The 17464-nt window shown below is 55.6% G+C and overlaps 1 protein-coding gene across 1 annotated transcript in view; it reads right to left on the reverse strand.

Moving 5' to 3' along the window:
* SSBP3 (single stranded DNA binding protein 3) overlaps positions 1-16958 on the reverse strand; it is a 46738-nt gene extending 29780 nt beyond the window's left edge. The window contains exon 1 of the mRNA XM_032844112.1: positions 16871-16958. Coding sequence (XP_032700003.1) covers positions 16871-16906 — 36 coding nt within the window. The 5' untranslated portion in view covers positions 16907-16958. The remainder of the gene's footprint in view (positions 1-16870) is intronic.
* Between the last annotated feature and the right edge of the window lie 506 nt (positions 16959-17464).

A 17464-nucleotide genomic window follows, 5' to 3' on the forward strand; every position in this document is an offset into this window, starting at 1 on the left:
CTGGCTTGAGTCCCTGCACTTCCCCCGAAGCCATCCTCGGGAGGAAGATGAGCTTATGGCACGATGGCAAACGCTTCAGGTTCCATGGCCCTGGCTGGCAGCCGCTCCCAGCATCTCCGGGGCACATGGTGAGTCCAGTTCCCTCAGGAGGAAAAAGGGACATTGCAGTGGGGTGGTGGACAACGCTAGGCGTACGGGAGGTCCCTAGGCTTCTGTGGCCGTGCATTCACGCCTCATGTTCCGTCACTGCCCATTTATGGGGAAAGCAGCAGTGAGGCCCGCTTTGCTGGGAGCGCCCTCCCTCAGCCTGTTGAAAGCCCACACACCCTCCTTTGTGCAGCCCACTCTGCCCCGCCACGGGGCACTCCTCTTCAGATACTGTGTCTAATCCGTAGACTCCACGGAGGCTGCTCGAGGGCATGGGCACGGCCTTCCCCGCCGTGTGCACATGCTGGGCAGGGGCCCGACAGGGCAGAGAGACTTGGCCAACACGTGGACCCCACAGCCACAGTCAGCCAGCCCACATCTAACCCCTTGGAGTTTAAGAGATCCAGAATAGTACCAATGGGGTGACCGAGCTGGTCCTCTGAACTAAAGATTCTCACAGAAAAGAGAGGATAGTGCTTTAAAATTAAAAGTCAAATTAAAACAAAAAAACAGTGCATTTTTTTTTTAAAGGAGAAAAATAAGAAAAGCTAAGTGCTAAGTTCAATATTTCTAAATATTTCTAAAACTCACTGCTCCTTCACCTGGCGCCACCTCACACTCTCCAAGGCTGCCTTTCCCTGACTGGAAATCATGGATTGTCAGGGAAACAGAGCTGAGGCTTAACTCCAGGCTTTCTGGGTGCAGAAGTGAGCCCAGGAAAGAGCACACATGAGAATGAGCTGTGGCCAGGGCAAATGTTGGGCTCCAGAGCCCAGGGCACTCGGGCTGGCGTCCTGCCTTGTCTTCCTGGGGTGTGGGCTGCTCATCTTCAAAGGGGAGGAGTTCAGGTGACATGGAGTTCAGGTTCCTCACAGGAAAGCCAGGAGAATGCTCTGTAAGCCGCAGAATGCTACATGCTTACCACTGGCCAAAATCTGCCTTCTGTCTTCACAGGAGGACTTTGGGGATGTTTGGAAGTTTCAGGTGTCTCAGAGACCCAACACTCTACACATCTTCATCCCTTCTCACTCATGGGGCCAGTGGCCACCAGCGTGGCAAGGCTGGGGGCATGTTTTATCGACAGGCCACGGAGACAGACGATTTATATTACTAGGGGCCTGTGTCATCTGCCTGTTGGGCGTGTCACTTTAATTGAGAGAATATAAAATTACATTAATTATACACATGATAAAAGGCATGTGGCAGACAATCCAATTTGCTCCTTGGACACAAATGCTGACAGAAAATGGCATAAGCCCATTCTGGAGAGACAGGGCCAAGGAGTGCCCAAGTGCCACTGATTCCCCCCCCCACCATGTCCGTTGGTGCAGTCCACCTCGTCCCTGGAACGTGAACTTGACCACTTGGCTAGGTGAGGGAGGGAGAGCTTTAGCCACCCTTCCCCTTTGACACGCACCTCAGCAGAGGAAAAGTTCTTTCTTTACTTTGACCCATGGGAACCAAGCTGGCAGTGGCTCGCACAGTTGCTTTCCTCTCCTGCCTCTGTCCATCCCCTCCCCATAGAAGCTTCTCTGTGCGTGTATATGTGGGAAGTACAGGCCAGAACTGGAGGTGAGATGACCCACTCGAGGGCAAAGGGAGCCTGAGCCACCTGTGTGTCCACCTAGTATGAGTCCAGGACACACCCAACAGGTCCTCAGGGGGCTGAGCTGGGCCACACCTGACGGCATGACTGCGCCGCACTGCACCCCCCGCCCCCCGAGAGCTCCACAGCAGGGGCAGTGGACTGCCTAGGACATAAGCCCACAAGAATCAAAACCCTCTGGGGGCACCAGACCAGGAGGATGGGTTTTGCCAGAGAGAAGTCAAGTGGTGGCAGCCCCTCTTCCTGGGATGGTGGGGAGATGGCCGGTTAGAGGGAGGACTGTACACGACGTCTCCCCCTTGGGGTCACCTCTGCGTACCATCAGCAATATATACGGCCACCAAGGTCCCCTCTGGGCAAAGATCATCAGAAGACTCTGATTTCTGTCTGAGCAAAGGCCCCAACTGACCTCCGCTTCTCACTCCACCTCTCTAAGGAGCTGGGATGAGGCTGGGCGGACGGCAAGGGCGAGAGGTCTGTCTACTTGTGAATCTGGTGCCAAGACATTCACAGGAGGTGCTCAGCAAACATTCTCAACAGACATGAGGCCCACTTGCCCCAGAGAGACACAGAATCAACAGGCAATGGTTTTCAAAACAAAGGGAGGAAGCGTGGCAAATGAAAGTAGTGGCAGCGTCCAAGACCTAATGCAGAGTTCCGGCACGTACTGCCCCCAGCCCCCACCTCTTCCCCCAGCCCTCGCACAGACAGGAAGACTGAGCCCCATCTCACCGGTCCCAGGCCCAGGCTTGGTGGCCTGCACCACGCCGCAGACTCAGAACGGAGGCTGGGGTCAGCTGCAGGGCAAGGACCCCAAGAGCACGGCCACCACGCCGAGCTAGAGGAGAAGCTGGCAAACTGGCTCAATGGCCAAATATAGCCTGCTGCCTGTTTTTGCAAATAAAGTTTTATCGGAACACAGCCACATGCCCATCTGTGCCCGGTCCACAGCTGCTGCCACACAACAGCTGTCTGTCAATGTCAGCGCTGTGACAGAGACCAGAGGGCCCACAGAGCCTCAGAGATCTACTATCTGGTCCTTCACAAGAAAGTGCGCTGACCCTTGGATAGGGAATGGGTTTCAAGGTGGAAAAAGGTTAAAAACCGGGGTCTTTTAAAATCCTCAAGGTAGGGTGCCCGGGGGGGGCTCAGTGGGTTAGGCCTCTGCTTACGGCTCGGGTCATGATCTCAGGGTCCTGGGATCAACTCCCGCATCGGGCTTTCTGCTCGGCAGGGAGTCTGCTTCCCTTCCTCTCTGCCTACTTGTGATCTCTCTCTGTTAAATAAATAAAATCTAAAAAAAAAAAAAAAATCCTCAAGGTAAAATAAAACAGTACCATATCTACTTTCTGACTGTTAGCCTCAGATCTTCCCAGTAAGACAAATGAAGCAAAAATTAACCCCACGGAGAATAAGGAAACTGAAGTCCAATGACATTACAGTATTATTTATCAGAGCCACGATTTTTCCCACTGTGGATGAACAGAATGAGAGCTGGACCAGGGGGCAGCAAACTCAAGCTGTGGTTCTCCTGCCATGATGCCACGCAGCCAGTCACGGAGCCCCAGTTTTCTTGACCACTGGTCTTGCACAAAATGACCTTTCATCCTTGTAACATGACAGCCAGCATTCACATCCAGCTGGCTGGCCCCGGAGTACCTTCCCAGTCTCCTTCTCACCACAGTGCTGGGGAACGAATGCCAGCACAGAACATTCTGGGGACTCGATTCCAGCCCTTAGTTTTTTCAGCAGGTTCGCACTGTATGACCCTCTCCTTTGCGGTGAATTTCTCTAGGGTCATCTTGGGAAGGGCCTCTACCTTGAAGGGCTACGGTTGGGACGGGGTGGGGGACAGAAGAGAGAGGACCATGCCTCTAGCTACTAAACTTCTGGGGCTCCCCTGCTAGAGATTCTTTGTATGTGCCTGTGTCTATATAACCAGGCATCCTTTTCGGGGACATGGGACAAAAGCACACGCGGGACCCAGTCCATCTGGGAGTGTATCCAGCCACTGGGTCCCAGCACCCTGGGCTGAGGGTGCACTAAATGCTGGACACACGTGAACAAGCAGTACTGGAGTACCAGAGTCCCAGGTCTAACTATTACCACGGCAGCACCCCAACAGGCATGGGGTGGAGGGAGCAGGAGGGCATCAATGAGAGAATTAGCACACTGAGGCAGGGCCTGGAAGGAGGAACAGGTATCCTCTGGCAGAGAAGAAAGAGAAGGGGCTTCTGGGCTGAGAGACTGGCCCCTATGCTGTAGGGGCAGTGTGGCCATAGTGCTGGAGGGCCGTGGGCACAAGATGGAGACCCTGGGGCTGGGCCCTCCAGGCTGAGAAGCAGGGTCCTTAACCCTTAGGAGCTCCTGCATGAGCGTGCCAATCAGATCTAGGTCTTGGGAATTACACATCTGTTCCTTTCCTTTCCAAAGATGTTTCTATGGTGCCTCTCAAGTTAGAATCAAGACTTATAGCCACAGGAAAACTGAGTTCATGGCTATCTCAGGAGCTAACTCTCCCACGAAGCCACACTCTGGCCCCGAATAGCTAGCCTTCTTTCATGTTGGGGAAGGTCTCCAACACCCAGTCCTAGCCATGTGGGTTTCTGGCCAGGATCCAGAGAGCAAACCTCTCTCTCCCTCACACAGACTCACTACGATAGAGACCAACTCTGTGGGTAAGCCGGAGGGGTAGAGACAGACCCAGGATCCAGAAGCACATTGATCCCTAGGAACACCTAACCTTGCCAAGAGAACCAAATCTCCACCCCCCACTCCAAATCAAAAGATTGCCTTTTGCTCTGTGAATGGATAGAGCTGCAAAGATGCGTCTTGCTCCTGCTCGCCAGCCTCGATTCCACTCTCACCAGCGCTCAAGCTCTGCTGTTAATCACAGCGGCACAGGGAAAGCGAGGCGCATATTAAAAAGCACTGCCTCATCCACCCAGAGAATTCCTGCTCTACTTTAAGCTCTCCAGCACATGCATGCACACAGCCTTCACCCTGCTACCCCTTCGCACCCCGAAAGACGATCCACAAAGTAAGGATCTCATCATATCCAACTCGGAAGGGAAGGCACAGGGCTTTGGAAGCCCCATGTCCAGAATGCCAGAATTCATCCCCTATTGTCCACTGAGCGGAAGACGGCTGAGCTGGCAACAGGAAAGTCGGCCACGGTCCTCCCTGTGCTTTGTAGCTCCCTGGATGACTAGACGGTCTCATGCCTCCTCTTCCCCAAAGACAGAACAGCTTGGGGAATGGCCCAAGAGCTCATCTTCCTTCCTCAGCTAAGCAGAAGCAACAGGATGGGGCAAGGGAAAGAACCAGGACTCTGGGAAGAAATGGGTTTAGGAAGCCCGCCCAGAGTCACCGGGCTGTGGGTTATGCAACCGGGCAAACCTCAACAGAAGCAAAAGGGACAGTTAAGTGAGTGTGTGCGGGGAGGGGGGGGGGGAGCTGTTGGAAGTGCCCCAGATTCATGGCCAGGAGCACCGTCTGCCACCCCTGCCATTCTTACTCACCTCCTCCCAGAGAGCTGGAGGACTGAGATACTGAGAGTCAAGTACTCAGTCCAGTGCTAGGGACTGACCCTCAGCACAGGAAGTGGCTCAGATCTCCCCCACCTCAAGGAATCCTTTGGGAGCCCCCTCTTCTTTGACTAGGCTCTCCCAGGACTCTAATCCCAGGGTGCTGCCTCCTGGTCTGCCACACCTCGGGCTGGAGGCATGGCCCTCCAGCAGCCTGCCTGATGCTGAGCGCGCCTCAGCCAACTCTTCTGGAGTCGTCTGGCCCCTGAAGTGGACACATATTTCTTCTGCCCCAAAAGCCTCTGATGCCCCAGGGGACAGGAGCCGGGTCTCCCCTGCTTGCCACTGCCCTTCCCATGCCTGCCCTCTAATGGGGTTGCATGTCACAGACAGGCAGGTTAAGGCCCAGAACGGTAGAGCCGCGGCCCCAGAATTGACTGCACTTCTCCACGCTCTTGAGTAAGTTTCTCGGGACTGATGCTGCGATTACTCCGAGGACGAGGCTCTTCATCAGACTCACTGTCGGGGCATGTGTTTCTTGGGGCAAGGATAGGGCAAGACTTCACCCAAGTCTCCTTGAAAACACTGACCTGAGACTGAAGAGCCTTCTAGAAGGGCAAGGGAGAATGCTGCTGTCTACAGAAGAAGCCACACAGTCACGGTGGAGGTGCAGAGGCTGGGTCTGAGAGCAGCGGCCCTGGCCCATCGTGGGGATCAACAGCTGGTCCAGTAATGGCATGAGGGTAGCAGGGCTTAGATCACAAAGACCTGCGAGTATCTTACCAAGAGCCCAGACTCTATGTCTTTAACGCAAGGACATCATCGATAGGAAGAGCTGGGGTCAGCCCCATGGACTATGAACCCCTGTACACAGGTTCCGTCTGGCCTCCCGACCCTGGGAGGCCCGCAGGGCTGGGCAGAGAGCTGTCACTTGAATGTGTACTGAAGGAAGAGATGGCTGATCGCAAGTCCCTGGGAAGGAGGGCTGGTGCGGATTTCTGATCTGCCTTTCGTTCCGACTGCATTTCAAAAGTCCTAGCTGGTGAAGCAGGGAGAAGTTGTTCCTGCTTCACAGGTGGGGAGCGGACACTCAAATGACACCCAGGTGAGGCCCGCTGGTAACAACTCAGGATGCCCGGCAAAGACCCAAATGCCCGGGCGGGAGAGTCGACATGAACTCGCAAAGAAGAGTTCATATTAATGAGCCCGGTGGGAAGAGAATCAGAAGCTCCCGGCCATACAACCTGCTTCCCTGCCTCTACCTCCCCTGTAAACTCCCCCTGGGTGGACCGGGGAGCAAGGAGTTAAGCCACATAGGACAGGATTAAGTGAGGTAACACATTAAAGGGGCCCGTGCTTGCCAGGTCCCAAACACGTTGGTCTAACTGAAAGGCTAATACCCATCGAAAACACCCAGAACCTCTCCCATGTGTCACTGCCACCAAAGCTGTGCCGAGCCTCGAGGAATAGCCCTTTCTTGGATGAAGAGCACCCACAGTGGCCCGTGCCCTTGGATGAGCTGCGGGACCTAGCTCCGCCGTGACCCCTAGCTCTGCAACAAGAACAGCCCCGTGACAGACCTATATGCGTCCGCAAGACAGACACCTGAGTGTTTAGCCACACCGGGCACCAGGCAGGGCTCGTGGGCCTCATTTCCTGGCATCCTCACAGGCGCCTGGGAGTCTGGGGCTACCTTCACCCCAGCTTTCTGGTGAAGCAATGGTGCCCAGATGGGTTAGCGGACCTTCTCAAGGCAACCCACGTGTCAGCCCAGGATGCGTGACTTCAGAGCCTCCTGGAAGGATAGAAGGCCTTCGGGGGAGGGGGGAGGGAGAGGAATATGGCGAATGAGCATCCAGGGGCCCAGGTGCTCATCAATGTGGATCCTAAAGCCCACGGGTCGTGTTTCCACGGCAGTACTAAACCAGCACTGAGCACGGCTCCATATTTCTACACAGAGTCCGTCCTTACCAGAGCCCCGCCAAGGAGGCACTGGGATTTGATGAACGAGTGCTCTCAGCACAGCAGAGGACACCAGTGCCCAGCGAGGTCGGGTAACCTCCCCAGAACACATGGTCAGGAAGTGGCACTGGGGGGAAGGAGGAGGGTGGGGGTCCTCCTTCTGGTCACAGCCACCGCACCTTGCGCTGCCCTCTTCCAAGGTGTCCATAGGAGGCCTCTCCCAGGGCTGCTGCCCTCCGATGCCTCATCCCTGCACTGCGTGCAGAGCTGATGTGGTGGCCCCCAGTCAGGGTGCCCCAGGGGGAGCCCAGCACCCAGCCTGGAAAGAACACTGCATAAAAGCTGTGGTCCCCCAGCCATACTCTTACCAAGTGTAACCACCCCCATTTGGGTATTAGCAAGAGACAGGGGCTTGCTGGGCAACCAGTGCGTCTGGCCCAGGGCCTTCATTTATCCTAAGACCTTCATCTGGGGGAGGGAGAGGTTCCGGGGAAAGGCAGGCTGAGCAGGCTGAGGAGTTCACTTAGGCAGAAGTAGGACATGAGCCCGAAACCCGCCCTGTGGATGGGCTGCTCCATCTCAGCTCTCAGAACAGCCCCTCACAATTAGCACTCGGCAAGATGTGAGGAAAGCCCTCTGACCCTGGCCCGGCCCCCTGGCCCAGCCCAGACTCCCCAAAGGGCAGTTTCCTTCAGCGTGGTGTGATCTTATTCAGGGGGGTCTAGCCTGAGCCACATAATGCCAAGGCATGTTATTATAGGATTCCACTGGAATTCTCTTCCTCCAACCTCTTCTGCTACAAGGGCTGAGGAATGTGACCTTTTTTTTTAAAGGGAAAAAAAACCCCTCAGCATGATCTGCACAGAAGGTGGAAGCAGGAACACAGAAGGGTCTACCCCCTCCGCCAACTATGAAGAAACAAAACAAAAACATAAGGGGGCTCCTCCACCCTCTGGAAAGGCAGAAGGATCATGGCGGGGGTGGCAGGGGGAGGGCGGAGACGGACCCAGTCATGGCGCTGGGACAGGGGACAGGACAACACAGCAGAGCAGCTCTCAGTCGCAGGGGGGGAATCTAATCTAAGAGAAATCCAAAGTAAAAAAACCAGGACTAAAGGGGAAAAGGATAAATCAGCCCAAGCTTTTAAAACCCGAGGGGTGAAGGGGCTACTGACACTAATCTTTGACGATGGGATCCCTGAAAGTCAGACCCAAGTCAGCTCACAGCTCAGGAGGAGAGAGGGGACACCCTGGGGTCTCCAGGGGTTTTAGGAGCAGCAGTAAGAACTAGTGTGAGCCTCCCAGGTCCCAGGGTCCTTCTGGAAAGTGCTCCCTTTCCTTTCACCGCAAAGGGAGCAGAGACCTGTGGCGGGGGAGGTCCTCAGCGGGGAGGGGGAGGCCACCAGTGGCTGGGCTCCCTGGTCCTGGGCTCCCCGCTGCGGGGCCGGCTCCGCGTTAGGGGGCAGCCGAGGCCCGTGGAGAGGCCCGGTGCTTTGTTACCGAGCAAACCTCCCAGGCACTGGCTGCTGATGCGTAGCTAACAGGGCGGCAGACACTGATTTATGTCCAACTTTCCATTTCATCAGTGAGAGTTACGGCGCAACACGCAGAGTTCACGTTTGTTGGCGGGGCGGAGAGGTGGCCCGAGTGTGCAGACAGACACAAACACGCCCGCTCGCGTGCACACAGGCACACGCGCCAGTCAAGGCCACAACTTTGTTTTCCTCTCCGAAGGGAGGGCGAGGGGGCCGGCAGCCTGGCACGTCAGGAGTAACCTTTTGTCTGCGGTTGCTAGGAGCCCCGGTGCGGTCCTCTGCCGCTGGGCAGACGCTAGGCACCAGGCTGGCTGCCGGGCGGGGCGGGAGCACAGCCTGACCTTTGTGGAGGTGGTGTTGGCAAGAAGAAAAGCCTCCCCCTACCTTCTCTCCTGCCCTGGCCTTTCCACACAGGCCGGGCAATTGTTGGGGGGTTGGTGGGGCGGCGGGGAGAGCTGTGTGTGGGTCCATGACGGGGCGTGGGGACAGCTCAGGCGACACGGTTTCCCAGCAGCCAGGGGCTTCTACAGTCCTCTAAGGCACCTAAGGCCCAGAGAGGGAAGGATAGCCCTGCAAGGACACCCAGCAGTCTGGCAACAGGGCTAGGCCCAAACCAGGATATCTAACACCAAGGGCAGGGGTCTTTGGGCTTAAAGCTGCTGCTGGCTTATTCACGGGGCCGGCTGGGGGGGGGGGGGGCTGCTGAGGGACTGGGGGCATTACGTTGGCTTGGAACAGGTGGGGCTGGGGTGGGGGCAGCCCAGCGCCCAGCAGTTGGGGTGCCCCGCCTCCTGTCTAATCCTTCTCAGCAGGGGTGACCCTGCCTTCTGTCAGTCTGGAGGCAGACAGCAGGGTGAGGGGCGAGGAGGAGGGGTGGTTCTGCCCCCTGAAGGAATTGGCACAGTCTCGGACGATCCCGACCCCCCACGGCATCCTGTCCTCTCCCACAGACCGGCACAGCACATCAGTCGGAACCCATCCTGCCCTCAGTGATGGAGCCAGGGCAAGGGTCAGGGGCCAGAGCGTGGGGCCCAGAAAGGGAGGGGACTTGCTCCTCCTCCCCCAACACGGGGCATTCATCGAGAAGCTCTAGTGCCTACCACCTGGTCCACACCCATCTTCCCTGAGCAACTCCGGCCAATGGGAGCCTCGGTTTCTTCATCCTGAGTGGAAATGCTATTAGCTCTCAGGCCTACCTCCCTGGGTCAAATGGAATCACACACGGGGATACCTTTCCTAATCTAGAGTGTTCCACCAACTACTACAGGAGGTCAGACAGGTCTTCTTTAGGACCTGAGAGCATGGGCTGGGAGCCTCAAGGGGCAAGGGGGCAGCCAAAGGACTACGTGCCAGGCCCCCTCCCTTCGAAAGTAAAGGGTCTGACAGGGTAGGAGGCACCTGACAGGCTCTCAGTACCCCGAAGTCCAGTGCAAGTCAGAACCCTGGGCACACCCTCCCAGCTCTGCTTCCTCCCCACTACACATCCAGCAAGACGCTGTGAGTTCAGGGCAGGGAGGCACAGGCCACTGCACTGAGGCACCATTGCTGCCCAGGGCCTGGCCACTCCCCGCCCCCGGGACCACAGCCTGGAATCCACACTTACACAATGGCAGCCTGCCACAAGTCCAGCCCCTCCAGGCTGCTGGGTCTTCCTGGAAGCCGGTCACTTCCTTTCTTAGGAACCTTCCATGACTCCCCTGTCTTTAAGCTTAAGTATCTCTCCAGGCCTCCTGCTATCCAAAGCTTGCCCCTTTCACACCCACATACAGGCCTACTGCCCCCTCTCCCCACTCACTGGCCACTGCCTCCTGCTCAGGCCTCACTCCTCTAGGCTAGCCCCTCAGGGAAGTTTCCCAGATGGACCCCAGGTTAGGCCAGATGCTCCTTCGCCTGCCCCCCGTGGCACCGGACTGTTGGTGTCATCATTCCCTGCCTCCTCCACCAGACTGTGAGCCCCTCGAGGGCAGGTACGGGGCTGCCTCATTTTTCCGAGGTGCTCACTGAGGCTGCGTGATTGGGAGGCCACTGTGGCCTTAGAGACCGTGTCTGGCGAATGGGCTACAGGATGACCGGCAAGTCGCCTGGGCCTCACGCGGTTTAGGTCCTGGCCTCAGACTGACCATCCATCAGATATGGACCCATGTCCCCCATCCCCCACCACCAAGTCCTCCCTTTGCTGCAGGCTTTGAAAACCACACAAACAAGGTGGTTTGCTTCTTCCCAAGCCTCTCCTCGTCCCACCCTGGCTCTAGTCAGCACAGAGGTCTTTCCTGCCGCTGCAGCTTTCTGGCAAGAGGAATGCCAACTCACTGTGCTGCTGCCTGCTTGCCGCCGGAGAGGAAGGCAGGAAATGGACAGCACTCGACCCAGCTCTTGGGAACTGCCTGAGCGGCCGCCACGGCCAAGCCCTTATTTACTGGGCTTTGATCCTCCCTGGAAACACACCATCCCACCCCAAGGCACTCAGTCCCCAGGGCTCTCTACTGGGCAGAGTCTCTACTTGGTTACCACTGAGTGCCAGGGAGCTCACTACTTTAAGTAGGCAGGTGGTAGAACTGTCTTACATCCAAAGACTCAAACTGGCCTCCCTCTTCTTTTCTCTGAAGGATCTGAGATCAAAGGGCTGAGGAGGCAGGTTTGACTATCTTTTTTTTTTTTTTTAAGATTTCTTTCTTTCTTTAAGTAATCTCTATACCCAACGTGGGGCTTAAATTCACAACCCTGAGATCAAGAATCACACACTCTTCTGACTGAGGCAGCCAGGCGCCCCTGGTCTGAGTATCTTCTATGTGGCCAAACTTCAGACACTCCAAGTCAGTCATCAGAGACTTCCTGAGGCTGCTCCTCTCCCACAGAAACCCCGGCTACTTCTGCAAAAAATGAGGCGTGTGCTCCCTATAATCTCAATAGGCAAGGTCCAAGGTCATGCGTCTAGCTCTCCTTCTTATTTTTGGATAATTTCTTAGGTTTCTGGACTATGCTTCTTCTCCCCACTCCTCCATAACTGGTGGGGAGGGTTCTCTGGAGGCAGACCTCAGAGGTGGGTGGGCTCGGCTGGCCGGAATGAGAACTCACTGGAATGGGGAGGTGGGGGGATGGGACATGTCAACCCCTATTGCGTCCCACTACAACAGAAAATATCTAGGGATGTTCACAGCAGACGTGATGAGCTTCTGGCAAAGGGAGCTTGGGTTCCCCCAAGACTGTCTTCCAGAGAAGACTCGCTCTTTAATCCTTCAACTGGATCTTGGCAACACCAGTCTCCATCTTCGGTGTAGTCTGCCCCCAGGTTCCCGCCTCCAAAGAGTGGACAGAGCCAGTGCAGAGTGAACTGTTCAGGAACACGGACCTGGCCCAGGCGTTATCCAGACCAGGGTGCTCCAGTGGCTTCCACTACCTATGGATGGAGCCCACAGTTCTCCACAAGGTCTAGCAAAAGCTGCCAGCAAACTCTCTAGCCACGTCTCCTACGGAGCAACTACCTATCCTCCCCCTCACTGGGACCCCACCCCAGAATGTGGCCTCCAGGAAGCCCCTTGGCAGGCAGGCCCCTTCATTTCTTGCTCCAGGGCATGGGTTACCCATCAAGCCTCTCTGCTAGGCTGGGTGCTCCTGGGGGCAGACCAGGACTGACCAGTTCTGGCCCAGAGTCAAGCCCCATGCCCTCACAGAGGGGGCTGATCGCTATCACAAGCCACAGTCCCAACTGCCTCTGGGCCTCCATTCTGCATCTATACAATCCATTCTGCATCTATACAAAGTCTGCCATCGATCAGGGATGGCAAATTTGGAGGTCACATACTACCATCTACATCTGCATGTTCACGGCAGACAACGCCCACCAATATCCGCTGAGCCCACACACGGCTCAAGAATCACTCCCAACAGTGGTCCGGCAGCCAACCAATCAGGGCTGGCATTGGAGCAGAAACACTGCCTGCTTTTGAGAGAAGATGGCTAGAGTTTTCTCTTTCTCCCTCCATCATTTCCCTCCTTTTCTCTTGTTCTCTATTCTCTCTCTAGACAACCAGACATGCATCTGACCACTGAGTTAGAACACTGGGGTCCCGAGCCAGCAAGCCTGGGCCGAGACCCCGATTATGGCCCGTAGCTGCTCACTGAGCAGGTCAGTCAACTCTCCTAGTCTCTCTCCCCCAGTCAGCCATGCCTCCCCTCTGCAGAAGCACGGTGATCAAAATGAAAGTAAGTCCCATGTCTAAAAACACGACATAACTGAAAACAATCACTGGAATTTAAAACAAAACAAGAACAAAAACAGCCTGTACTCAGTGCTCCCTTCTTCATGACCCCTGCCCTCCTGCCATTCCCCAGCTCTAGAGCTAGAAATCCTCATTGAAGGGCACCTCCCTTAGAACTACCTTAGGGCCAAGGAGCTGGGAGGGGGCCCACCCAGACCAGGAGGCCTGGCCAAAACTAAGCAGAGTCTGCCAGATGTACAGCCCAACTGACTTAAGCTGCATGGAAAAAAAAAAATGCCACTGCTTGATTATATAAAATCCATCTGGATCCCAAGCAGAAAATCCAAGTTGGAAAGGCCCTCAGAGACCATCTGGTCCACCCTGCTTCATCTACTAGCGAGGAAACTGGGGTCCAGAGACAGCGAGCAACTTGCCCAAGGTCACTCAGCAAGTGTATAGACAAGCAGGGGACTAGGACAGGTGTCCTCAGGCTCTCATCTTCTGTATCCTTCCCCACTCCAGAACGCGGCCCCTGAGGCCTCCAAGCCTGGACTGAATGAGGATCTAGAGCTTTGGGGCTGGCGGGGCTCTACTCCTGGTAACTGAGGAGCACAAATAAACTCAGTTCAAACACTCCCTGGGTCCCTCGTGCACGCCAGATGCTGGGAATGCCAAGATGAAGGTGTCTTTTTACAAGGAACGCACAGAAGTAGAACGTCCTGGCTAAGTTCTACCATAACCCCAAGAACCCCCAAATACTCCCCAATACTGTGAGGTATGGTCAGACCAGGTGCTGAACCATCTCTCTACCAGCCCTCAACTTGCTATCAGACACATCTCATGCCACGGGACCCCTCAACACTAAGTAAGAAAAAGCCAACGGATGGAACCTAAGGCGTGGATGGCCAAACATTCCGACCCCAGGAGTAGCCTCGCAGCCTGGCAGTCTAAGGAGGTAAGTCCCCTATGTTCCTTTCTGTGGGGCTGGAGTTGGGGGGGATGGGTAGACAGCTGCTGTCTACCCACCCACCCACCTGGGAGGCCCCAGTGGCTTCGAAATTTGGCACCAACTGGGGGTGGAGTCCCGATGTGAAAACTGGGCCGGCCACCGGGGGGACAGGATCTGGTCGCAGCTGAGTCAGCCAACCCAGGCCAGCTATCCTGGTGCAAAGACCCCCCCCCCCCCCCCAGCCGCAGAGCTGCCCGCCCAGACTGCAGCCAAGCAGGGGAAGAAGTGCAATTGTTGGCAGCCGATTAAACCCGATATCATCTCTATTTCCCTTCGAATAGCAAAGCAGCGGTGGGAGAGCAGAGGCAGGGGCAGTGTCCGTAATCGATAGCTGATATTCTAGTCGTGAGCTGGTCTACTCCGGAAGATATTCTAGTCGTGAGCTGGCCTACTCCGGAAATGGGCAGTCACTACCTCCTTCCGGAGAGATACCCTTTCCCCTCAGCACCGACCCGACCTGGCCCGAGGGGGTCAGCATCACAGCCAGGAAGCACCTCCTCTGCCTTTGTATTCACCTGACTGACTAGAAAACAATGTCCTCACCTGAGGAGGGTATGGCGGGGACAAAGCCAAAATCACCCAGGAGTAGAGAGTCTGGGGCACACAGGTCCCTGGCTCCATGTCCACCCTCCACCCCCGCCCCAACTCTTGGTGCATTCATCCTGACTGGGGTTCAGAGAAGACCTCCACTCAAGAGGATCCAAAAGTTACCTCTGTTTGATGGTGGCTGGAAGTGGCCAAATAAGGACAGGATTCAGTCTGGGCTTTCTGACCACACACCCCTGAACGTCATAGAGGAGGGCCCGAGAAGTATGTCTGGAATTAGGCCTTAACCATGGACAATTCTACCAAAGCAGGAAGTTATGAGCTGCCCACATTATCAGGCAGACCTTGCCTAGCCCCAGACTCAGGCCAAAATAGAAGTCAACGGCCTTTTTAACAAATGCAGCTGGCTGCTGTCCACCTCTTCCCGCCACAGCAGCCTGCACTGGGCACTCAGACGCCAGCGAGCAGCCTCAACAGGCACGCAGGTGGAGACTGGTACCCGGGGCTCTGTCCACCAGGCAGGAAAGCCAGAACGGCACTGTGTCCAGGGTGCACCCGTGGCCTCATGTGGGAGGATGTGTGAGCCTGGGAAAGAAGGCCCTAGCAGGTAACACCTGGGGGAAAGACCAACCAGGTACAGGACACCCACCTGCAGTGGCCAGGAAGATGGCTGTCCCTAGGCATGGAGGCCCGTCTCAGACAGCAGCCCCTGGGCTTCCCCTCTGGGGAAAGGGCAGAAGCCTGTCTGCCTCCTTTCTTTCTTGGGTCCGTTATGAATGTCCCATTCTCTTCCAAGTCTAGCCCCTCTTCCTGCTTACGTCAAGCCAAGCCCCAAGCAATGCCTGGTCTGGTCTAACCTAGAGCCTACACACCCCATTTCTGAGGCTGTACCCCTTTCCACCCCAGGATAAGGCTCCAGTTCGGGCAACATGCTGGGAAATGTATACAGATATATGTGTGGCCACCCAAAGCCCTCAACCACCATCCCTATGACTCCCCTCACCGCCATCATGGTGGTGGGCAACCTGCTCTTTCTGGTTTTGGGGAACACCTAAATTTCACAGATTCACTCCTTCGACAGTGAGCAGCATGTCCAAACCTGAGAGTCAAGATCAACTCAAATGTGAAATCTTACAAGGGAGAAGTGTCACCTAGGCCATCTTCCATCCAGGGAGAAAATCCCCTGAACATCCCTAAGAGGGGTTTGTCCCCCTTTGGCTTAGATGTCTTAGTAACAGGGAGCCCCGCCTCCCGCAGCCTGCGTCTCTCCGCTGGAAGCAAGAGGTGTGGAATTCTGGCTCAAACCAAGCAAAATTCTCCGTGGACTTTGTCTCAGTGCTCCCAGTTTTGAATTCTTGGGCTTCACAGAGAGATCTCAGCACTCTTTTCTATATGACAGCTCTTTCCATAGTCTTATCTGGAAGTGTTAGCCTTTCAAAGGGGTGGGGAACAGAGGCAGGTTCTCAAACCCTGCCACAGACTGGTCTGAATGAATGAAACATTACACTCAGAGAAGCTCCTTCTAGCCCTGCACGCTAACTCCTTTCTGAGATGGCACCCCCGGTCTCAGCCTGCTTAAAATCAAAAAACCCCCTATCCCTTGAGCCAAGGGACCATGGAGATAGGGGGAGGAGCAGGCACAGAGGGGCCCGGCAGCCACCCCCAACCCTGATAGGAGATGAAGCCCCCAGAGGCTGACAAGGGGTCTTTGGGAAAAGACCAGACTCCCAACCCCACGTGGGATGTGCCCCTGCCTCTGATGGGTGGAGTGCGGGCACAGATGCTCGCGGGATGCCGACTGCGATTGCACTCGGAAAAAATGAAGTGGTTAACCAGAGGGAAAGGATTCTGAGACCTGCCAGGATGGTGGGTTTTTTGTTTTTTTTTTTTTAGATTACGCCTAAGGTTTGTAGTTTGGACAGGCAAAGTAAACAATGACGATGACAGCAGCAACACAACAGAAACAAAGAACAGTTTAGTTGTTATTTAAAAAAAAAAAAAAAAAAAAAAGCCTTTTGTTATAAAAGACAGCTCCCCACTGCCTCCCCGACCATGATGGTGTGAAGAAAACCCACTTCAGCAGAAGTGACACAGCACGTGCAGGGGTCCGGGGGGTGGGGGTGGGGGTCGGGAAGGGCAACTGCTCGCATCTCTTTTCTCCCCTCTTCAGGTTTTGGAACGGGTAGAGAAAGGGATGGGAGGGATTGGAACCAGCACAAAGCAACTGTATTTAGACCATGGCAAACTGAGCTGCTACTTACTTCTCTCTCCCTCCCTCCTGCCCACCTGGGCCTGGCCTGGAGCGAAAGGAGCAGGGGACCGAGGGGGCCCAGCACGTACCTGAAAGAAACCCGGCGGGATGGGACCTCCTGGCATCCCATCGTTGGGGGGAATGTTGCCAAGCACAGGGCTCGGGGCGGCTGCTGCACTCTGTGGAGACAAGGAAGCGAGAGAGTGAGAGGTGGGATCCACCCTGAGAGACCCGGAGCTCCAAACCCCTCCCCACTCCCTGCCCCCCGTTCTCCCAGTCTGTGGATCTGCCCACATCCTTCGAAGACCCTCCTCGAACATCACCCTCCCAGGTGTATCTCTCACTGGGCAACTGATGAACTCTTCGAGCCTGTTTTCTCATCTCTAAAATGGGAGAACATCGTCTACCGCTTTGCACATGCACCACAGAGCACAGTGCACAGCAGCTGTTGCCAGTGTATGGACACCCTGCCTTATACACTCAGCTGCTTTATGGGGTTCCTGCAGGGCAGTGGGGGGAAGGAGGCTTTATAAATGTTCGCATCCCCTCCAAGAGGCTGCATGCTGTATGGAGCACATGTCAATCACTACCCACAGCTTAATGAATGAACAGGGAGCCCCGTTAGGAAATGTCCCTGGAGAGCCTGAGGAGGGCAGGGGTCTTTTGGGCCCATCAGGGTCTCG

This window comes from Lontra canadensis, unplaced genomic scaffold (genome assembly GCF_010015895.1).
Source record: "Lontra canadensis isolate GAN:19392208 unplaced genomic scaffold, GSC_riverotter_1.0 scaffold148, whole genome shotgun sequence".
NCBI lineage: Eukaryota > Metazoa > Chordata > Mammalia > Carnivora > Mustelidae > Lontra > Lontra canadensis.